Raw genomic sequence first — 24,289 nt, forward strand, 5'->3', positions numbered from 1 at the left:
ATACTATCATGTCTCCTAAATCAGCACCACACTTCAGCATCTCTTAATTTCATTTTGAAAGGTGGTAAGGCACGAGACAGAGTCTTGAGATCTGAAAGGCTGACAGCTAAAGATCCAAAAACATGTATGTAAAAATATTATACAAAATGCAATGAGATATTGCTTAAAAGCAAAAAGGAAAACCAAACAAAAAAAACCCTAAACAAATGGGAAAAAAAGGCACCCCAAAACTTCCAGCAATAGCAACCGACACAGAATTTTGGCTATTCTGAAGAAAAAGAATCTGAGTTTAAAAACCCCAGTCCATTTCCCAGGTCCCAAAGCCAACCAGCATCCAGAGACAGCTGTGTGAAAAAGATGGGGATCAAGCAACACTGACCGAGCCAGGGCACAGTAATTTCCAGAGTTTTAGTTAAAAACTGAAGTGATAAGCTCTTCAGTTATTCCATCACTGTCTATCATGTGGCATTCAGGCATTCCTGGCAGCTCTCTGCTCCAAGCACTGCAAAATCCCTGCAATCAGAGCTCCAAAAGCTGTACTTTGCACTTCTTCTATTGACAAAAACATTCTTGCTGGCACAATACCTGAGATGGTTGGCTCCTCTACACAGCACACCACAGTTGTAATGAATAAAACAAGAGGAGGTTAATGATTCAATTTATTTAGGCACAAACCAATAGTTACAGAGGGAAAATATCATGAGAGCACACTCATCTTAAGAGCCAAATTCTGCTTTTCAGAGACTGAGACTGTACAGCTCTCAAGCTGGGTACTGGGGCTTGCAGTGTCTGTATCATTGTTATTTACTCAATAGCAAATTAAAGCTTTACAGAACACATAAAAAGCCACAGTCTCCTTCCTGAACAAGTTAAAATCTAATGCAAAAATGATACAGGAATATAAAAGTAATGGAAGCCTGCAGGGATCCTACAGGAGACCAAGGGAAGCAAGCTACACAGACATGTGGCAACGCACAAATCTTGGAAATCCTGTTACAATGGAGGTAATGAAAACTCCCTGCTCAGCCTCCATCCCAAGAACAAAAGGAATTTCAAAACCCACAGGGGCGACTGGAAGAAATACTGCCTCACAAAATTCCACCCATGGTGAGAGGCAGCCCCAAAGACAGACGGGGATCCAGGAGAGCCTCGTTCAACTCCTGCACCAACCACTGTCGGCGCATTCTGAAACAACTCAAACCCTCCGCAACTCCTCTCATTTTGGCTGAATTTACACCCCTTTCTTTTGTACAGGAAGTTTTTCTCTCTTTCAACAGCTCTTTGTGAATGGGGTCTTACGTTCACTTGCCACTAGATACTACCATGGCACCTACAATTAGCAAACAACATGAATTTCCCATCACGATGAATAGAAAAATCAAAAAAGCAAAGGTTACCACAGCCATCACATTGTGACAGGTTGCCTGTACACTTCTGAGTTTTCCTTTGTTTAGACTGTTTCAGAGGAGGGTGCAGATTTTGGGAGGGGACCTTCATTTTCTTTAAGTAAAAAAAAAAAAAAAAATTATTACCTTGGATGAAGTTCTTTTCTTTCGACTTGACCATCTCTGTTCATGAGTCCCCATTATTGTACCAAAGAGAGTCCAGGGAAAGGAAACAGGTAAGGAATAAAATGGGGAAAGTGTTTAGTAAAATTATTCAAACAGAAGCTTGTCAAATGAGTTAGAAAAGCCTATTACAGAATAGAGGGCTAAATCTACAACTACATCTCCATCTACCTTTCCTGCTTCATGGAACATAACAATCAACAAAACTCAAAATACCTGCATTGCACCAAAAAAAAAAGAGGCAATAAAAAAAAAAGTAATTGAGAATAAAAAGTGGAGGGACCCAGAGCCATTAGTAAGAAACATGGCTTATACTTTTGGTGCCATCTGGTTCTACAGTAAGCTAATTTAAAAAGGGGGGAAAAAATCATCTTGCTGTTAAGTGCTAATGTGGACAGAGCTATTTCACTGTTCTGACTCCTTTGGAAATGGCTGAGCAATCTGCATTTGAAATATGAGGGCTTAAAACATTGTCTTTTAAAAAAATTACAGTGTGCACCAGCTCTTCTATCATCTACACTCTGAATGTTAACTAAGCACCCAAGAGTACCAAAAGCTGCTATTTAAACCAATAAGCTTTGTTTCACTAGCTAGGTCCACTTTAGCTCAGGCCTTAATAAAAATCCTAAAATTCCTGAGGTTCTGACTTTTTTGCTAAAGTAACTTTACATTTTTGCTTCACCCCTTCCTGCAATTCAGTAACACATGCCAACAATGCTGATTGTACAAGTGAGAGGGGAGTTCACATTCCAAATAAAACCCATCTCATATTATAGACATATAAATACACCATTATTTTAAATATTGTCATTAAGCTTTCAAATAATCACATAGTGAGGTAAAATTAACTCTATGATTACTTTGTTATTAATTAAGGCTTTACAATTCTCAAAAAGGCATCTGTTTGAAAAATAAATAACGAACAGCAGATATTCCACATTAGCTTCTTCTCAGTTTGCTTTCCAGCCCCTTGAAACATTTATGTTTCTATAAATAATCCCATTCAGACTGGAATTCCATACCTATAATTCACTAAAGTGCTGTAAACAGCAAGTTTCATATTCAATTTTACAGGAAACTTGTAGAAATATTTTCTCTTAATATGCATTACACATATTTAAAACTAGGTCTGGTTTTTAAGACAGTCCAAGTAACTGTCTGATCTTGGGTATTCTCCACCCTTTGCTGGCCAGTAGCAGGATTAATTCACCAATATTTGTGTGCTGTACACACTGTATAAAACACTAGGAGAAAACTTTACAATTAGAAGCAAAAAAGCCACGCGCAGGACCTGAAATTTAAAAAAAAACTATCAGCTTCAGTTATGGTGTTCCCAGTCTCTGCCCAGCTTCTCTGGGTTTCTAACATCACTAATCACCACATTTCTGCATCAGGAGCCAAGTTCAATTAACTCAGTGAAGAAACTGTCAGTGGGAGCATCAGAGTTTTACAAGCAACCATCTCCTCTCAGCCTGGTGCTCCTCCACACGACTGGGGCAGTTTAAGTCTTAACGTTCAAGCTCAATTTTTAAATTTTATGTGGAGAAGCTTTTTCATTGTTGTTAAAAAAAACAAAAAAAAGGAAATATAACAGCTTTTCTTCAGCCTGCCTATTGCAGTGCTGGGCACATACCCAGAGCACACAGAGAGCATTGCCACAGTGCACATCACAGTGACAAGACAGAAGCATCCAGCTACAAATGTCTATACAACTTTAACCGAGCTAAATACAAGGCTTTTTTTTTTTTTAAGTTATGCTCTATCTCGATTTCAATATTGACTATCAGAGGATGAAAATAAAGGTGGCATTTCCCAGTAAATCAGATTATGCCAGCTCTTCTTTTCTACCCCCTACAAATTCCAGCTATAAATTTGATTTCCTAAGCCACTTACATTTCTCTTGAAGTCTCCTTGCTTGACTGCTAGACTCAAGTTTAATACAATCACTCCCATGTCATCTTCTAAACTGTTGGGATCTTCCAGTTTTAAAACCTGTTCAGTAGTTCTACAAGGCAACAAAAAAAAAAAAAAAAAAAAAAAAGGAAAACAAAGAAGTTGTGCATTTATTGACTCCAGTTAACTTGAGTTGATTATTAAAGGTCAGGCTGAGCTGTGCAAATTTCAGCTTCTTGTCTGAAATTCCCAATATTGAGTTTAAATGTTAAAATGGGAAATCTGGAGAGTTCTTTCTTGGTTCTGACAAAATACACCCCTCTTTTAATAATGCAGCACAGTGCTTCTACAACGCTGCTCACAACTCATAACTCTCCATATGCAGGTACACACTGAATTAAGTTACTACTACCTCCACTACACAGAAGAGTGACAGGGAAACTCATCCAAGTGAATCTTCTAATATTAATGGTTTGTATTTGACTCCAGAGATATTTATTCTGCCTGCTTTTAATCCCCCTCCATGACTCTGTTCCTTTGCTGAAAACAGGAATGCTGGTCTTTACCTGGTGACACTATCTCATGGACAAATTAACATTTCTAGAAATTCAGATACAACTGCCACGGGAGCTACAACACTCCCCGCACAGGGAGAACTGATTCCTCCCCAAAAAAAATCATCGCACAGCAAGGGAGTATAAAAGAAACAACTAAAACTTGAATTCCTGGCTTCCAGCTCCACACTGAGCCCAAGCAGCAGCAGCAGCAGACAAAAGGCACAGGGCTTGCCTCGGCACTAAATCAGGGCCAGATGCAGCTGCTGCAGGCAGGGATGGATGAGGGGGAGGCTGGAAAAGGGGCGCTGGCAGCTGGGAAAAACCCTCTCAGCCCCAGAGAAAGGCACGCCGTGAGGCTGAGGACAGGTCCCAAATCTTCTCCCCCTCTTCCTTCTTCCACATCCACAAATTGTCCTGGCGTGGCTCTCCCTAAACAATGCTGCAACACAGAAATTCTTAGTCCCAGAAATGGGCTCTGTCCAGATTGGATTTGAATCCGCTGCACAACACCGGATAAAAACATGTGCAGAAGATTTATCTCAAGTGACTTCTCTTGAAATCCCCGCTCTTCTATCAAAAATAAGTTTTTACAAATAGAAAAATTTCAAGCCAGAAAAAAAGCATTCTACTACTTCCCTCTGTTTCTCAATTAAGCTGTATTAATAACCTTTCATTAAATGAACTGTTACCTATTGAGTTCAAGTTCAGTGAGCGCCACAGATGCCGAACCCATGAAGTCTGAAGAGGTTAAATCACGATCGTACACCTGGTGGCAAAATAAGACAAATATTTCCAATTTTCACATCATAAGCCAGTTTTATCCCAGGCGATGAAAGAACAGATATTTTAAGCCCTTTCAGTTCAATTCTGTATTTGAAAGATCAAAGCTTAGATATAATTCAGGGATCACTTTCCATCTCCCCGCTTTAATTTGTATTTTTAGCTAAATATTTAACCAGCATTTTGAAAGTATCTTCTTAATATTATGTAAACAGAGACATGTGTGCTGCTATGGATTGTGCCTGCTCCTTTATACTTCACACGACAGCATAATGAAACGCTGCACAAAAAATCAGGTACTTGTGCTTACAGATGTTTTAGCAATTAGTGCTCACAACTGGTAGCTTGTGGTTCTGGTAACTGTAACGTTAGTCATAACCAGAAAAGGCTTTGCTACTTGTCACGGCTGCATCCCAGGTAATAATTCTGTGCAACCCAGCCAAATTGCACTCCTAAAACGTGCTTCTGAAACTGCCCTTGGTTTCCCTGAGTTTGCACAAGCACGGGGGGAGAGAGAGAGGGGAAGAGAGGGAGAGCAGAATTCAGCTCCACGGCTTTAAACAGATCCAGTCAAGGAGTTTTATTTCAAACTTGGGTTTTTGCAGACAGAAAGCAAAACATGCAAGTAAAATCTGGGAAAGACATATGTGCATTTTAATTTGAAATTGCTGAAGCTCTTAAACTGGATTGTGTTTTATGCCATGCTGCTACAGGGAATAAAAATCAATATGTTTCTAAAGTTGAAAATAATTGCTTAAAAAAATATTGGGCAGTCTTTCAAAAATCTGAGACCAAAACTTACCTTGATCCAGAGGTTTTGATCGAGGGTCTGTATGGGCAGCACAACAGTTTCATCCCAAACTGGGTTGAGGTTCTTGTAGACTACCTTACTTTTGTAAAGAGTTTTGCCATTCAGTTTAAACTTCACGTACGGGTCACTTGTACCTGTGATAATTAATTAAAAAATAGATTAGCATCAGCATCGTATGCAACTCCACAACCTTAAATTATATTTTCATAAAATAATTTTTAAGCAGTTAATTGTAATTACAGATACATGTATATCCTTAATTACCTATATAAAAATTGCTCATTCATACAGGAAACCTACAGACAGAATCAGAAAGTTGCCTGAAAGCAGGCAACAAAAAAAAAAATCTTCTTTGTTTGCTTGATCTCTGTTGTTTTATTCTTAAGAATACTAATTGTTGTTTAACAACTCTGTTAAAATTTTAATTTGGTAAAAGAGCAAACAGAAGCAGCACTGAAGCACTATTTACAGGCCAACTAATGACACAGTGGAAGAGAGAAAATGTGATCCTGTGACTAGGAATATATTCAAAGGACCCAAACTCCAAAGCATCGTAACTGGGATAGGAGCTCCAAGGAAACCAGTAACAATAGCTAAAATACCCGTCAGGATTTCATCACTGGTGTCACTTTGCCAATTTACTTAAAACCCAATTTGAGGTTTCAGTGGAAAAAAAATAGCAACATTATTCATCAGCTCATGATAAAAAGCACACAGAGAACAGACTCTGCAAAAACAAGCATTGTCCAGGTAACACGTTTTTTAATCCAAGTGGCACAATTTGCCAGGGCAATAATGTCCCCTGTTTTTATGGAGCAGATGTCCATGGACAGAGCGTGAGGCTCGTGCCACTCGGCAGCAATAGACAGACTTGCATCTGTCAAAGGAAAACAGAAGAGGGAATCAACTTTTTATTATTGTTATTAAACTGGTGGCATCTGCACCAACACCAACCACCGTGCAGGACACTGGGTAAGAGGGGGAACAAGGCACAGGGAGGATTTAACTAGAGGATGGTTGATTTAGTTATTCATACAGACTTTGCAAAAAAAAAAAGAATTCACAGGCTGCAAATAAAGGGGGAAAATCAAACTGAGATATAGCAGCATCTACAATTAACTGAGCCTAGGTGTCATTCATCTGTCATATCCAGTATTTTCTGTATTGCAGGTGATATTTGGAATTAAACTTCCCTCCTAGTGGTTCAATTTCATTAGAAGGGTAACAGCTAAGGTGGTGGTCCTGGCTGGCCCCAGCCTGCAGCGAGAGCTGCTGGAGGAAAAGACTGATTTCTACAGCAGACTTCAGAGTCAGAAATAATCTGAACCTGTCCTCCCTGGTTCCCACTGGCCTGACAAACACATGGCAGTGAGGATAACCCAGCCTAAGAGTAATACTCAGTCTTGCCAATGATTTGGTGCACCTGTGAGGATGTGAAAAATCCATATTTAAATATCCAAAGCTCTCATCAGTGTTATGTGAAGACAGACTTAAACACAAGAAAAAACAATTATGTGTAAGCATCTATTTGGAATTACGCAGTGCTGTAAAGAACTGCGCTCCTGGGAGACAGACATATTTCTAAGAATTATAGAAAGTTTTTATTCTGCCTTAATTTCAAAAGGGAAGGGTTGTACAACCTGGTCCATTCCGTGCATAAAGTGTGTTTCACTCCCAGAAGGAAAATATCAGTTGGCTTTCAAATACTGTTTGCAGCTGATCCTTTTTCTGAATAATAATTGTTGAAAAAAAAAAAAAATCTCTTTTTTTTTTTTTTTGGTTAAAAAAAAAGCTGCAGACTTCTTAAATAGAATTTTCTTTTTCTTCTCCTTTAAGAGAGACTAATAATAAGGGCCTGATGGAAAGCCAGGAAAGTCAGAGGGCAGCTTCTTATTGTTCCCAGTGGGTTAGGACTAGACCTTTCCCTAAAAATTTCTCAGAACTATGATTATACTCTTATACAAAGCATGCAGCTTAAAACCAGCACAATGTCCAGGAGTGGGAACACACAGATAGATCACAGCCCCACAGTGTGGGGGGGCAGCAGTCCTCAGAAGATGCAGAATTAAGAAATAACAGCACTGAGTTCTTTGGTGTCACTTCAAAAAGATTTTAAAAGGCAAAAAAAAAAAAAAAAAGGGCAAAAAATCCCCTGACTTTTATTTACAGGGTAAGCTGGACAAATCTGCATAAGTAAAAATAGTAATAATGTCCACAACCTATTCTGTGCATGAAATAGCAACTGGCCAAGACAAGGAAAGCAAGTGATGAAATGAAAGCATGAAGAGACGATGGAGGCAGGTGGTTTATGGCCATAACTCATCTGCTTTTGGCACAGAAAACCCAGGAAAAAGGACAAAACCTGAAAAGAGAGAGAAAAATAGGAGATACAGAATAAAAGCAAACAGCCAGCAAGTTCAATACCAACAAGCAGAAAACTCCAAGCCCTTTCTCTGAGGATGGGAAGCAAGAAGACTATAGCTAAGTAAGCCTCCCAATTGCATTATTGCTCTGAAAAGCTTTCCAGGCTGTTATACAGCAAAGGAAAATAAAAGGTGGCGGGGGGGAGAGAAGGGCTGCCCAGCACTGCTCATGCAAGCCAGGCTTTAGCAATCATTCTCATGTATTTATTTTCAATAAACTCTTCCTTTATATTTACACGTATTTATATATATAGAAACATACATATATAAAAGCAATTTAGGTAAAATGAATATATGTAAAAGGAAAATATATTTTGTTTACATAAAAATATATATCGTACATTAAAAAAAAAAAGTGAGGGAGGGGGAAGCTATAATAAAAAGAGGCCTTTAATTAAATAAGATTGCCACTCTGGGATCAGGCCTTCATGCTTGTCAGCTTACTCTCAAAATAAACATCTCAAAGCGGGGCCTCAGTGGTGTCACTTACTCCAGCAAGGCAGCCTGGGTAATCCCTCGCTATCTTGACAGCTCCATAATGTTCCAGCGGCTTCACGGGTGAGCGGCGGCACCCGCGCCGCGGAAAATATTAATGCAGAGAATTAACGGCCAGAGAGAGGGGGACGGCGGCTTACAAAAGCCAAACAAGGCAAAGGTGTCGAGTTAGCACCGGTGTTAATTGTGAGGGAAAATAATTGTGGTGGGGAGTCCTGTGGTGCTCGCCTGTCGGGCTGTCACGGGGGTGACATCTCAACTAGGCGGGCGAGGGACGGGGCAGCGCGGCTGCTGTGGCCTACAAACGGCCAGCATCCAACAGCAGCTGGATTGTCACCTGGGTGGGGGGACACACAGCATCTGGGAGGTGGTGGTGGCCACTGGGGTGAAGCTGGTGAAGAAATGTCAGGGATGGATGTGGCAGCATGGGACCAACCAATGGCAGGCCCTGGGGGCCAAGCAGCATGGGAGTACGAAGCCATGTCCTACAAACAGCAGGATGGCATCTCTGTGCCACTCAGCAGCTGGATTGTCACCTAGGTGGGGGGACACAGAGGACCTGGGAGGCGGTGGTGGTCACTGGGGTAAAGCTGGTGGAGAAATGTCAGGGTGGACGTGGCATTACAGCCTGCAGGGCTTGCTCCAGGTCGGTCCCAAGCGCGGCTGCCACGTTCTACAAACAGCAGGATGGCAGCTCCGTGCTACCCAGCAGCTGTATTGTCACCTAGGTGGGGGGACACAGAGCACCTGGGAGGCAGTGGTGGTCACTGGAGTGGAACTGGGTGGCTGGTAGAGAAATGTCAGGATGGATGTGGCAGCAAGGTCCCCAGGGCCTATCCCTGGTCGGTTCCACGTGGCACCAGAGCATGGCTGCCATGTCCTACAAATGGCAGAATAACAGCTCCATGCCATCCAGCAGCTGGATTGTCACCTAGGTGGGGGGACACAGAGGACCTGAGGGTTGGTGGTGGTCACTGGGGTGAAGCTGGTGGAGAAAAGTCAGGATAGACGTGGCACCATGGCCCACAGGGCCTGCCCCAGGTCAGTCCCAAGATGCTGACGTAGCCTCTCTGCTCACAGCGTCTGGTTCTGGTTTCCTTTAAGACACCCCAGATTACATCCAGGTGACCAAAATAGTTGACAGGGAATGAAAAATAAGCCAGGTGGACAAGCCTCTCCTGATGGGATGAACAGCACAGACTGCAAATTACTGACTGCATTTGAATTCAGGGCTTGAAGCCTTCTGGATTCAAGCTCAGAAAGACGTCTGGGTCTATTAAAAGCTATTTATAAGAGACAATCTACAATCTAGGCAGAAAAACATAACTTTTTTTGAAAAGAGCCTAGTGATGTTAGAGATGAACCAGTCTAAAAAAAGGGGTTTTTGTTTATAATCTTCTTTTAACTGTGACAGAAATGGATAATTTACTGAAAAAAGCCAGACCAATTAAAAAGAAATGCTTCTTAGCATCCATTTCCTAGTGAAGGCAACTGAATCAACAACTTTTAAGCACATGCATGCAGGCTCTTCTGAAAGCAAGGTCTCATTCACATCAGTAGCAGTATCAACAGGGGAATGGATTATTGTTAAAGCCAGTTGAGAATTTTGCCCCCAAAAAATATTACTCTAGTGGGAAAAGCAAGATGCTCTGATGTTAATTTGTATATTGTACAGTGAAACAAGTAGATGCTCACACCATAAAATATATGGACAAAATATATATAAAAATACATTATAATCTACCTCTCAGCCTAAAGCAAACCAAATAAAGGGTTAAAATGAAAGCTGACCTCTTAAAAAAAAAAATCATTCATCATCTAGGCCTCTTCCCCCATGAGAGAAAAAACATTCATCTTGACAGTGATGCTCCTTGGAATTCCTTTGCATAATACCAATATAATTTCTATTTTCTTCCACTAGCACTAAAAAGCAACGAGTACAGGCAGACCAGACATCACCTAAAACTGAGAAATTTTCAGTGAGCAAAACGTTGCTGGGACAGAGCAGCAGGAGAGAGTTTAGTAGCCCAAGAAACTAAACTGTTAAAGGTGTTTTTAAATGGATACTGCTGCCCTCTAGCAGCTACCGAGAGGTGGATCACATCCACTGCTTCAGAACAAGGGAAAAAATAACCCAGCAAACCCCGAAGACCCAATATAATTTCAAGCCACACACTGTTTTATGGGAGCAAACTTACTGGAAATGTAGCATATGAAACAAGTCTCATTCCATAAATAAATAAATAAAAATGACCACCAAATTGCCTTAAAATCTTGAAAAAATCAAAGAGCAGTGTGAAATATAACCTAGACCATCTTAGGTTTTGGTTAAAAAACTAAATTTTAATCTGAAGAAGGAAATTAAGGATTTATTTTATAGGCATGTAAAGAATAAATATCTGAAAATCTTCCTAGAAATAGAATTACTGGAGTTATTTACGACAAGGAGTAAAAGACATTCTAAAATAGAACACACATTTTTCTTTTTAAGTAGAAAACCACTACATCCTTGCAGAGAAACAGCCGAGATCAAGGCTTAAAGGGGAAATCAGAAAAAAAAGTATTCTGCTGGCAGGAAATTCAGGTGATTTTGGAAAGTTTTGTCCCCAGCTAGTTTTACGTGGCCAGATGGAAATGAAACATTGCTTGGAAACAAGCAGTCCCAATAGGTTCCCCAAGGGAAAATAAAACCAACCAGAAAAAGAAAAATACACACAAACTTAAAAAAAATCCAACACAAAAAAATCCAATAAACCAAAAAGACCAGAGCAGAGAAGTGTGAAGAAAGTGCGCAAACTGTTTAAGGGAAGGTGAAGGAGAGGAAAAATTGCCTGAACTTAATAGAATGAAAGATGCAGACGTAGCACTTTCTATTCAAAAAACTTCAGAAACACTAGAAAAAAAAAAAAAAAAAAGGAACTGAGAAAAACCTACCAAAATACCATGTGACAAACATTAGGGACATGTGATATAAAGCACAGAATTGTCTTTGGTAAGAATTAATCCAACTGAAAACTACTTTAGGCACTGGCAGAGGCTCCAAAAGCTCCCTGGAGCTTTCTCTTCTGCATGCTAAACAACCCAAACTCAGCATTTGTTTCTTGTATTCTGAGTCTTCACCCAAATAAAAATCTTCAAGGTCCCAGAAAGATGCAGGGTTAGCAGGCAGGTGCCCTCCAAGACTCAGCTCTGACAACTGATGGAGCTAGAACGGTTTAAGAAATCTATTTTTTAAACTATAATTCTGACACAAGAAGAGTCACAGGGTGTTCTCTGGGCCCAAATATTCTCTTCCTATGCTGTCATTCCAACATTTCCTAAATTAACATTACAAGAATGGAAAGACATAGAAATTGCTCTTGTTTGAACTCCTCCTGTTTTTCTGAGGTTCCTATCTCAGTGCACTCCTTTCCCACACCAGTGCAGGCAGGATGCTCACAGGGATCACTGTGCCCAAGGCCAAAGTTTCAGGCACTTTGCACTTCCAGAAACTGGGCTTGGCACAGACAGACACTTGCAGCACAAGCCCTCGTTCACATACAAAAAGAAAAATCCAAAAAACACCCAGAAAAAACATCCAAACGAGTGCTCAGCACCATCCAAACTCTCAGCATTTGTTAATTAGCCATGATTACGCCTTTCAAAACGAAGTGTGAGAAGTTGCCTAATACATGGCAATAATTAATAAATCTGAAGGCCTAATGATCTAATTGCAGATACCCTGAAAACAGAGAAAGTCTAAATTAATCAGCATGTTTGCAGAGAGCAATTCAGCCTAATTGCTCTGAGCATTTGCTTTCCAAACAATTACTTGCTCTAAGCTGACAAATACCCAGCAGAGCACACACACATCCCTTCCTCTGGCACTCTGGTATCAGCACAGACCCAGGCAGTGAAACACAGAATGATAAAACATCCTGAGTTTGGCAAAACCCACTGGGATCACCAAGGTCTAACTCCTGGATAGCTCAGAGCTATGAGTGGTGGGTTCCTGCAGGCTCACTGCTGCTGGAAGTTAAAAGTGTATGTTATTCTACAAGTTTCTTTCCTTTTATTTTGTCCTTGGGAGGCTGATCTCTGGCACAGCTCACAGGGAGCCCCCCAGGACCCTGTGGCAGTGGGGCTGTGAGATGTGAGAGCAGAAGATGATGTGCTGAAGACAAGAAAAGCATGATGCACCCATGGAGGTGTTGCATCTCCTCCCCTTGCTCCCTTCACACTGCCTCCATCATGAGAGGAAAACCAAAGTGCAGCAACAGGAAACCAATGAAACCTGAAAGGAAGAAACAGAGACGGGGCACAAAGGTCCCATAAAAAAGATCTACAAAACACAAAACCAGGTAGAAAAGAGACGCACACAAAGTTCAGGCTGGAACATGTGGTTAAAGGGGAAAGAAAAAGAAAAAAGACACCAAGCACTGTGTTTCTTGTAACTGCACTGTTTAACAGATGAAAAATGAACTTTAAAAGAACAGGATTTGGAAATGGGAGGGGCTTCTCACCCTCACAGGCACTCAAAGCTCAGTTTCTGTTTATTCTTACAGCAGCAGAGCTGGGTTTGACACCTGAAGGAAGGCACCCTTCCTTGCAGCTGTGGCATATCTTTGTTCACTGCTCTGGAAGGGTGACTCCACCAGGCGCAACATGCACAGCCAGCGCATCCCAGTGCCAAAGGGGAGCAGGACCTTGGAGATTTCTTCAGCTTGACTCAACCACTCTGCCCTGTGAAGGTGAACCAGCAGGTGGGAATGGCCTCCAGCCTCTCCCAGCTCAAAGCACAAAGTTGGACTTGACAAAACAACAGTCAACAAGGCCCTAAAACCACTAAGGGTGAGACAAGATGCCAACACTTAGAGCACCAGTGATATTTTTTTAATGCCAAATGAGATACAGAATAACCATCTCTCTGTTTTGCCAAGCTGCTGCAGTGCTCCACAGATTTTTCATCAAAAAATACATTTCTGCTTTCTTACTACTTGCAGTATTGAAACTACACAAATGCAAACTCCTTGCCATCACTGAAACACATCTAGTAATAATAATGCCATAGAAAATACATTAAAAAATCAAACTTCTGGTGCTGTGTATGTACACACACATAACCTTCAATGTTTGGCTCAGACCCTACAAGAAATATAAATGTAGGAACCATGGACTGCCTAACATGGGCATGAAAGGTGCACAGAGGTAACATGCCAAATTTACCATCTGCTTAGGCAGTTTCTGCTCTGTGACTGGGTGAGACTGTAAGCGAGTAAATCAGACTCCAGGCAAGCTGAGGACCAACAGGTAACACCTCTCTCATCCTGCATCCCTAGACAGGACACTGATTTTGACCCAAAAAAGAGGGTTTTGGAGCTTCTCTACTTTCCACCAGAACTAAGATCCTGCTCTAGCAGCACTTGGATTCCTTGGCTGGGGCACATATGTTGGGTGTTGCTGCACAGAGGCTTTTTGTTTCATTTATCCTTCGAAAATAGATAAAAGAGGAGAAGCAAGCACTGAAATTCTGATTTATTTTTCTTTTCTACATTGTTGTGCAATTTAAAGGAAGCACATGCATCTCTGAACCAGTGTCCTGGGCTGATGCAGCCTCTCAATAGAGAGCAGTACAAGAAGAGGAGCTGCAGAAAGTCAGGGACTGGAGAGACACAAGAGACAGATAAAAAGCAGTGCAAGAAGTAAAAAGTGAAGGAAAAAATAGGAAAGAGCAGATGTTAACAGGATTAATATTATGAAGAGGAAAAAAAACGTAATGAAAATCTGGTAAAGTAAAGGAGGAATTCAAATCACACCAAAGGGAACATATCCTGGAAAGAGCAGTACATAGTGAGGCAAAGAGTCAGAAAAAAATACTGGGAAATTTGGAAAAAAGTGAAGTCTGCAGTTCTAAGTGGAACTCCTGCTCACCTTTACTTGGCCAAGCATAATTATTCCCAATTAATAACTTAAGCATATAATGAGTAAATTCAGGGAATTTGTGAATTTGATGAGTAGTGCCAGGATGGTTTTTAGCAATAGCTAAAATGTCAGAAATATCCAATGTCAGAGATATCTCTCCTTGGTCACAAAGCTTAGATTTATCTTTACATTTACACACAGATAAATACTTCTTTATTATTATTATTATTTACTTCTTAAATTATTCTGTGAATTTCATGAGTAATGCCAGGATGGTTTTTAGCAATAGCTAAAATGTCAGAAATATCCAATGTCAGAAATATCTCTCCTCGGTCACACAGCTTAGATTTATTTTTACATTTACACACAGATAAATACTTACACTGGGACAAAACAGAGGTAGAAACAGACTGAACACGAGCACAAAAGACTTTACTCAGCTGCCAGGAGAGGGCATCACCCACCCACACTGCAGCCTCTAAGCCTGAGCTATTTAAACTGTTGTAAAATAAAATTATGGGGGAAAGTGCAAACATGAGAAGAAGGCAGGACACCAATCTTAAATACCATTTCCTTTATGTAGATAAAGAAACTCCCTCAAAAAATATAAACTGATTGGTTTGACGACTGCTTTGAGATTTTTTTTCCAGATAAATCACTGATTGCATACTAAATGAAAATTAAAATTTAGGAAAATGACAAGACTTATTTTAAACCTCATTTAGGCTAAAGATGCTGGGGCATAAACTCTCCGTTCGGTCTGTGTGAATATTTTGCTAAATTTAAATTATTCAGAGCACACTGATACAGCTCAGCACAGCAGCTCTAACCAGCAGCAGGGTGGGGGGAGAGGAGGGAAGTCTCACACTCCCAGCCCACAAGTTATCTCTGGGGCTTTCTCACACTGAAGAGATGAGCAGAGCTGACAACCTCCCACTTTCAAAGGCACGTTGAGAAAGCCCAGTGGCTGCAGGTCAAGCCCCAGCATCACACAAAGATGTCACATAACCAGAGTGACAGCAGAGGCCTGCAATGATGGGCATCCACTGTGGGCTTTTTATTTTTTTTAAGGAGCCACCACTGCAGCATGGTGGTGACTGATGAATAATCATTAGGGCTCTGTTTCCTCCCCTCCTGCTGCCTGTGCAATAAAAAGCAGCAGTTTTACTAAAGGAAGCATCCCCTCACATACTCAGTTTACTAAATGAGAGGTCATTTGCCACAAAGCAACAGAGACTCATCAAAAGGGATTTTTTTCCCCCCTTATGTTGTTTCCCTGTGCTGTCCAATGCTTTACTAAGACAAGCATTTGCTTTCTTACACAACAAAACACAGCCTAGAGCAAAGTATGCTCTGTCTTCTCTAGAAATACTACTTTGCTAGAATTGCTCATTTCCAGCATCTTTTTCCTAGGAGCAGTTGGATGTGTCCTGGCTTGTGCATCTTGCCAGTAAAATCTAAAGAACTGCTACACTGTTAGGAAATTCAAGCTTTTGTATAACCATAAAGATCTTAATCTAAGTACTGGTTCACTTCTTCCAAAAACTGGTAGGAAAAGCAAGCATACACTCAACCAAAAGTTACTGTTTTGGGAAGCCATGAAAAACCAGTATGGAAAAAGTTAACTGAGATATCAGACAAGAGAAATCCCAATGAGCACCTCATGTGAAATCAGACAGGTCCCTCCAGGTGCAAACCTTCAACCTTCACAGGCCTTCAGGCTGTGCAAGTTTATTTTGTTTAAAACCAAATGAATAAAGCCCATGGCTTCACCTCAAAAGAAGCTGCTCAGACATTTTGCAAGACAAAACTACCAGAACTGTTTCCACATGCAGGAAAAAAAATATGGAATCAAGCCTGGACGTATGGAAGAGCTCTCTGACAGCTTCAGATGGAAGGTCCTGCCACAGCTGCTGCCTCAGGGTCCTACAGGCTGCACAGAGCCTCTGGCAGGGCAGCTCTCCCTCCACAGCAAGTGACTGGCTTCTCACAAGTATTTCTACTCCCTCTTCCAAAATCCTGAATAAAAGCCAGGTTAAGGGAAGGCATTTTCACACTTTTTTCCAGGAATTCCCCAAATATTTTTACAATTTCTTTGATATGTCATTTGGGTTCTGGGTTTTTAGGATGCTGTCATTGCTCAGCCACATCCCAGGTTAGAGGATTGCTGGCTTACAGCCTTGCTCCTGTGGCTCCACCTTTTATTAACATCTTTGCAGATAATCCCAAAAGCACTCCTAAGAGCAGCTCTATCATTTAATGAACCTCCCATTATTCTTTGGAGGTTTTAAGTTCAAATAGAATTCTTGCAGCTCCTGAATGAGTCCAGGTGCTAAGGGCAGCTAAGAAGGAGCCTTGCAGCTGCACAGGCAGAGGGCAGCTCCCTCCCCTGAGTATCCAGGGTGGATAAACCCAACCTCTGAGTGCTCTGACCTGCAGGAGAGACACAAGGCCATGGCTCCTTGCACTGCAGATAAGCAGCCAGCTTGCTGCCAACCAGATCAGTGATAAAGGAGTGAACAAAGTGATAAAGTGTGAGAATTCTGCAGGAAGCCAGAGGGAAGGTGGGGCTCACCACAACGATCCCTGATAACCAGGTTCCTGCCTTCCTTCAGGTGGATGGTCAGTAGGTAGGCAAAGGGGCTGGGCAGCTCACTCAGGCAGTCGTTGGCTTCCTCCAGAGCCTAAGGAGAACAAAGGAATCAGTCACACACCTCTGGAAGCAGATCATAAACGAGGCAGGTGTGCTCCCAATGCTGCTGCAGAGATAAAGTTCTGCTCTTTCCTTAGGGCAATCCTTGACAGAAAGAAAAAGTAAAAGAAAAAAAGAAAAAAAAGAGGGAAAAGAAAAAATATTTCTTTCCCAGGCTTTCCTTCACTCTGCAAGTAGCTAAGTATCAGCATCAAGTGTGCTCAACAAAGCACCTGAAAATGAGCGGTGATATAACAATCACCAATGCATGCACAGGTTTTCAAAATCCTATCAGCACATTTTTTTCTGAGCTGTTTTTTGTGCATTCAGAGCATCTCTCAAGTTGGAAGAGACCCTGAAAGTCCTTTGTATCCACCTGATAACCTCAGGAGGAAGAACAGATCTCACAGAGCTGCTGAGAGGAGAGCACAGCACTTCTTTGTGCAGCTCCAAAAGAGAGAAGGCCAGTGGCAGGCAGTGCTGGTTGTGAGCTTTAGCAGAAGCAAACTCGAGAGGATTTCTGCTCCTCAGAGGTGCTGCCACAGCTCAGCATCCTCCTCCTGCTGGAACACTCGGTGAAAACAGCTCTGGACAGCACTTGAGAAGTTATCAGAGGGCAAAGGTAGAGAAGTTCATGCACAAAGCAAACATGTTTTACATGAGAATAACATGTCAGAACTGCCAGTGCCTCTTCACATTGCCCTTTTGCTACTGATTTTGCTATCTGTCAAAGCCTACAGCTGTGTTACTTGCTGTATTTACTTTAATACGGTTTGTTCCTACACTGTTATTTGAGTATTTACGCTGCTGCTCTCATCAGCTACCAGTACAATACAGATTTTATAGAGTATTTCAAAAAATCCAGAACATTTGGGTCTATTTAAAACATTAGCAACCACTTTGAACTACTAAAAACCAAAAAAAAAACCACAAACCCACCACTAAATAAACAAATCCCCCACAAACTGAAACACCCCCACAAAAAAAACCCCAACACACTGGGCAAATCTCTAGACGGGCTCTTCACCTGATGAGTTTTTGAATTTGTAAGAAGCAAAGAACCTAAATCTAAAACAAATTGTGTTCCTGATCAAGCTTCAAAATGACAGGACTTACCATTTGGTCATCAAAGTTTTGAGATGATAGGGAAGAGTCAAAATCCATTTCTCCAGATGGGTACTATAAAACAAAATATACAATGAATTAGACAACAATACAGGAAAGTAAATGCTCCTAGCATCAGTCAAGATTACATACGTGTAATGAATGAAATGCTCTTACTTATGCTTATAGATAATTTAAATATATATTTCTTTTTCCTGTTTTACAGTAACTGCTCTTGAGTTTAATCCAGGAAAAATAGGTGCCTGCTTCCAGCTAGGAATAAATTTCTTCTCCTCCTCCCCAGCACTGGGTGCTGAAGGTTCTTATCACAAACTCTCCTGGTGTCTGAAGGTTGTTGTGTCTGGCAGCCTGCTGCTCTCACTCGACCACAACTTCTCCTTCACCACACAAAAAGCAGGTTCCACTTTAAAGTTTTTTAAATAGTTTTTTAACTTGGTTTGGTGTTTGGGGTTTCTTTGTTGTTGTTTGTGTGGGGTTTTTTTTTTTTTGGTTTGAGTTTAAAATTAAATTGCTCAGAGGAAAAGTTAAAAAGAAATTGTCAAAGGGAAAGGTGTCCTTTTTTTGGATGAGTTAATTCTCCTTCTAGTAGTTGGTACAGTGTTCTGTTTTGGATTTAGGGTGAGAAGAATGTTGATAACACACTGATGTTTTTAGTTCTTGCTGGACAAGTACTGTCCCTCTGATGAGGAACTCACTGGATATCAGTCAGCAGGTGATAAACAACTGCACTGCGCTCACTTGTTTTAATACTTTAACTGCCGTATCATTTCCATCAAAATATTAATTACTTTAAAATATCATATAAAATATATAATTAATATAATTAATTTTTTAGACTTTTGTGTTATAATATCTTTATAATACATTAAATATTATTAAAATAATAATGTCATTCTTCCTTATTATTCTTCCTTTTCTGCCCTTTCCTGTCTTTATCTGGACCCATAAATTTTACCTTTAACCCCCAATTCTCTCTTGCATATGATGGTTCCCATTGAGCAAGGAGTAAGAGAGAAAATGTGATATTTAGCTGCCTGGTGGGTTAAACCACAACAAAAGAGAAAATAGAAATACGAGAAACATGCTGCAATAACTGGAAGATCCAAAGGATTTTTTAGCAGAGGAAGTCAAACATTTCCTCCTAAATACTGACTCATCCAACGTCTTGAGGGTAGAATGGCCCAATCTCAAGTCTGTCTGAAGTGATTCATCACCCAGGACATCTCTGATGCTCCCTTGGCTGCTCCAAGAGCCCATGACCATCATGTCAGCTGAAGAAGACCAAGGTGCCTGGGAAACTCCTCTGGTCTGATGCAGGGCAACCACAGCACGTTCAAACACAAAGATTTATGCTAAGGGCAGTTTCTGTCTGCAGAAATGCACACAAGGTGGAATTCGATCCTCATGTGAAAGGGTGGGAACATCCAAACCTCTCCAATGAAAGCAGCATTGTGTGCAGCACCACAGAACCATTTAAAAGTCAACCAGCTCCTGCACCAAAGTACATAAATCTTGGCTGTATTGACATGCTGAAATAAATAAAAATACCCTTTGTGTAATTTTTTCCCTTCTCTTCCTGCAAATACATATATTAGATATCAGGAAGTACAGAAATCCAGCATTGCAAGGAAGATTTCCCTTGCACGACACACAAAATCTAACTTTATGGTTCCCACAGTAATCATAACTTGGCCACCTTGCAAAAACACATTAAAAGTGGAAAAATTATCATCATAAAGAGCAGCAGAAGAATTTTCTCACACAACGGAGCTGAGTTACAGCTACTAGGGGAACCCTAACTTTGAATTTTCTGACTAGTATGCATAAAATCCCACTCATGTGCATTAAACATGGTGTTTCTTGGAGTCTCTGGCTTCACAGGAATCTCCTTCAGGCACCATCACTGGCACTGGTAATGGTCCCTCTTCACAGCTTGTTTTACACGGCACTAACGGGTTCAAAGAACTGCATCGAAATCATAATTTTAGAAGTATTGTCTTGGCTAGCTTGATATCATTTATTTTAAAATTACCCTCAAAATTATTATTTTGTCTTTATTCTGTTTTTTGTTTACTCGCATTACATCCACAGATATTGAACAATTATCATTTTAAATAGAAAAACTTGGGTTTTTTCAATTTTAGCTCCACATAATATAAATTACTGTTACTCTAGGTAGCTAACTGCAGTGAGATCACTGAATACAGATAAAAGTCTTGGTGAAAACATGGTCCTGAAACCTTGATTTTATCAAACTACAGTGACACTTCTCAACTTTAAACAAAAGTGGGCACACCCGGGGGGGTGTCACAGCCCCAAATATATTTGCATGAAAACAAATCAAGCAAGAGTAGATGTATGAATATACACAAATTGAAAGTTCTTCTTGACAAGCGTTCCCACCTCTGCCTCCTCTTGGTTTCTGCAGAACTATTCAAAAGACAAAACCACTGAGTGCATCTGCAACAGGACAAGGCTTTGGGTTGCCCAAATTCGCCCTAAACCAGGACAGTGACTCACTGCAAAGTGCTGGCAAGCAGATAAAGAGATATCAGAGCACTTCAGCAATGACACGTGGCCATGGACAAAACCCAATGGAAAAAAAAAATGGCATTACAGGAACCTTTTACAACCTGAATCACGTAGGGATTCAACACAACTTCACCTGCTTCTTCAGCCTTGCCTAGCTGGGTGCAATGGGGAACAGAGAGCAAACCTCTCACAAATGGGAAAATGGTATTTGGGCAGAGCCTTGGTGAGGATGGGCTGTGCTGAGCTCTGCAGGGGAGTTCACACAAGTGAGAAAACCACAAGCACATGCTGATCTCACGGTATCGGGTGGCCAAAGACAACCAGGAAATGAGTAGGTGGCATGTGACAAGCAATTCAGGGGGGAAAGGAGCTCAGCCTACATTTCTGCTTTTTTTAGTTTGTTTTGTTCCAGGGATCTGCCTTCCTTCTGATTTACCTCCCTGGGCAGGGAGTGATGCTCACACAAGAACAATGGGAACTCTTGTGCTCCTCAGAGCAACCCCACCCAGCATTCAGGGACCAAAATTTTCTGTAACAAACTATTCCCATCCCAGGCACACACGTGTATTTGTACACACAGTACAAACCCAGTAATTATTCAATTAAGTACAAGTAAAGCTGAATATTGAGGTTGTCACATAATCATAGAATATTGAGGCTTGGTTGGAAGGGACCTTACACATCAAATAGTTCCACCCTCCCTGCCATGGACACCTTCCAATATTGAATTTGTTTTTCACCAGATTCAACATAATTAAATTTGCTCAATTCTCCTTATTTCTACTTTCCTTTGCCTCACTCTCCTCTCCTTTTATTCGCAAGGAGAAAGATCTTTATAAATTGCACTGGAGGCAGATTACAGTAAGGAAGCATATTCACACAGAGAGATGATTTGCCATACAAGTAAATACCAAATGATTTACACACACCAGAAAATACAGAAACACACATTTAGGGAAAGATGTAGACGTAAGTGCTGCAGAAAATAAGCCAGACTCGGATTGCATCTGGCTGAAACTGGACTTGAGGTTAAACTATTTCATCACTATGCAGGTACTTCATTCTCCTAGAACACTCAATTCACCCAAAATCAAAGCAGGACTTAGCATTAACTTTGTTGTGCTAAGGTAGAGTTTAGATTAGGGTTTCTGGCATACAACAGCAGGAAAAAGCTGAATCCATAGATTTATCATATGCCGAGTGAAGTGCTATAACTTTTGAGTAATGTTTGAGCAGAGAAACAAAGTACTGTACTATTTCAGTCGCTTAAGTAGCCCTCAAGATAATGAACACTCCAGCAACGTGAAACCAATTTGTGAACAATTTAGCAATCCTAAACCACAAGTGATGGTCAGTAACTACCAGTCTGACACTCTGCATCACAACAGACCGGGAGCTAACACCCATTTGGTAGGAATACACAGGTCTCTGAGATGCAAAACAAGCAGTTTATATCAGAAAGTACCACTTTCCCCACATCAGTGCTAATCATCCTTTTGAGGGTGCAGTTAAAAAACAATTAACCTGAGAAATCCCTATTCCCAAGGGAAGATTGGAACAAAAAACTCCCATTTCCCATTTTGGCATCTTGGACGACTACAGAGGCAGCTCCCACAACTGCAACAATCAGGTAATGAGAAAAAGGCCTCAGAAAGTTCAAAATGTAACCTTCCCAGAGAGAACTCAACGGGAGCAGACATACTTCCACAAAATCTAACTAAAACAAATTTTGCCTGAAGTGTTTCCTGCAGCCACAACCTTCACATGCTGTCGATATAATGAAACTATCATAGAGCTCCTCAGGATTCCCAATTTGCTCAGGCCAGGCAGGAATTAGTTTCATGACAGTATTGGTCTCTGATCCTCCTGGGACATTTATGTCCAGACACAAATACTGAGCACAGAGCAGGGGGAAGGAAAGGGGGATAAGACAGTGCAGAGAAAACATTTTAGTTTTTCACCTCCTTAAATCATCCTCACAAAAAACCAAAAAACAGTCCTGAGAATGATGCTACATGTTCTGTTCCCTATCTTGTGCTTGTTTTGCTTAATTCCAGGTACAGGCAGAGCTCACCTTGCTCACAGCTGTCTTTCACCTATTGCCTTCATCAGAGTCTTCAGTGGGTGGATGGCAAATTGATAGTGCTACATAGCAATCCTAGTAATTATATTAACTAGAAAGCAAATGTATCAGCACCTCAATTCTGAGCTCAGAGAACTGCAACAACTTTTGATTTGAGCAAGCAATTCCAACAGATCTGAAAAATCTCAGGTATCTTTAAAAAGAACAGAAGAATAATAAAAGAACTAAAAAATTGGAGCAGAGTTATTTGCAGCTCCAGACTGACAGGAAGGACAGCTGAACTAGTCTTAAATAATGTGTACATCATGTAAAGTTTAGGCTTATTTTCATTGCTCATTCATTCCTTGAACAGAGCCCCCTCCTCACAGAATGGTTCAGGTGGGAAAGGATCTTAAAGCTCACTTCATGGTCAGGGACACCTCCCACTCCACCAGGCTGCTCAGAGCCCTGTCCAGCCTGGCCTTGGTTGGATCCTCCATCCCTTTTCAACCCAGAAAATGAAGGATAAGCACGAGGAGCCCACAGGAGGCGGCAGCTGAGCCTCGCTGCTGCTGCAGCACCCACCTCTGTCCCCTCGTCGCTCAGCGCGGCGCTCAGCCGGGAGCTCTGCAGCAGCTCAAAGAGGTCCTCGCTGGATCTCCTCTTCTTCCCCTCGGACACGGGGCTGCCCACAGCCTCAGCTCCTCGTGAGGACAGCAGGTGATTGCCCACATCCTGCATGTCTGGGGGGGTGACCGTCAGCTCCGTCCGTGTCCTCTGCTGTGACGCCCACAGCCAGTCCTCTCCCGCTGCCTTCACCGAGGCGTTTCTGCTCTTCAGGGACACCACAGACCTGGAAAAGCTCTTGGGGGAGCAGCTCGACAACACCTGAGCGTTGGAGTAAGTAATTTCTTCTTCCTCCTCTTCTTCCATGAGTGTGTCCACCTCCAGCATGTCAGGCACGGACACGCTGAGACAGCGGTCCAAGGAGCGGCCCTTCCTCTCCAGCATCTTGCCTGACCTCTTCTTCGTCCTCCTCACGCTCAGGTTTCGCAGGAACGGCCGCGTCTTCTGCTTCAGGGATCCCCACATGGACTGTTTGTCCAAGTCCATTGCTGCTGCAAGGGGAATCTCAGCAGTGCCTCCTGCACAGAACAGCTTCAGCGATTCCCAGGGTGACTAAAAGGAACGTAGGAAGGAGGCAAGTCAATCACAAAAGTGAACAGCCGCTCAAGACTATGATTCATGTTGTCTCATCTTAAAAACTTTCAGTCATTTCTCTGAACAGTTAAAACAGAGCATGTCACATTAGTAAGTGCTTCCAAATACAATCTGGTGGGTAGGTTTGATTATTTAGGAGGAAAACAGCCAGAGCAAGTATTTATTCCTACACAAAAATGCAATGTCTGCCCACTACTTCATTATTTCTAAGAGGGGACATTACATTTCT

At 41.5% G+C, this 24,289-nt stretch overlaps 1 protein-coding gene across 3 annotated transcripts in view; it reads right to left on the reverse strand.

Moving 5' to 3' along the window:
- MCTP2 (multiple C2 and transmembrane domain containing 2) overlaps window positions 1-24,289 on the reverse strand; it is a 116,763-nt gene that overhangs the window by 77,239 nt on the left and 15,235 nt on the right. Inside the window, exons 3-9 of one of the 3 annotated variants that reach the window (XM_074549201.1) lie at window positions 23,425-24,018; window positions 18,237-18,299; window positions 17,004-17,112; window positions 5,601-5,743; window positions 4,708-4,784; window positions 3,462-3,573; window positions 1,533-1,568 (exon numbers count right to left, since the gene is read on the reverse strand). In XM_074549201.1, the coding sequence (XP_074405302.1) occupies window positions 1,533-1,568; window positions 3,462-3,573; window positions 4,708-4,784; window positions 5,601-5,743; window positions 17,004-17,112; window positions 18,237-18,299; window positions 23,425-23,952 (1,068 nt within the window). In that variant the 5' untranslated portion in view covers window positions 23,953-24,018. Of the gene's footprint in view, window positions 1-1,532; window positions 1,569-3,461; window positions 3,574-4,707; window positions 4,785-5,600; window positions 5,744-5,873; window positions 6,056-17,003; window positions 17,113-18,236; window positions 18,300-23,424; window positions 24,019-24,289 lie in introns of those variants that run through there. The other 2 variants (XM_074549202.1, XM_074549204.1) reach the window with 2 other exon arrangements.

Source organism: Zonotrichia albicollis, chromosome 11 (genome assembly GCF_047830755.1).
Source record: "Zonotrichia albicollis isolate bZonAlb1 chromosome 11, bZonAlb1.hap1, whole genome shotgun sequence".
Taxonomy (NCBI): domain Eukaryota; kingdom Metazoa; phylum Chordata; class Aves; order Passeriformes; family Passerellidae; genus Zonotrichia; species Zonotrichia albicollis.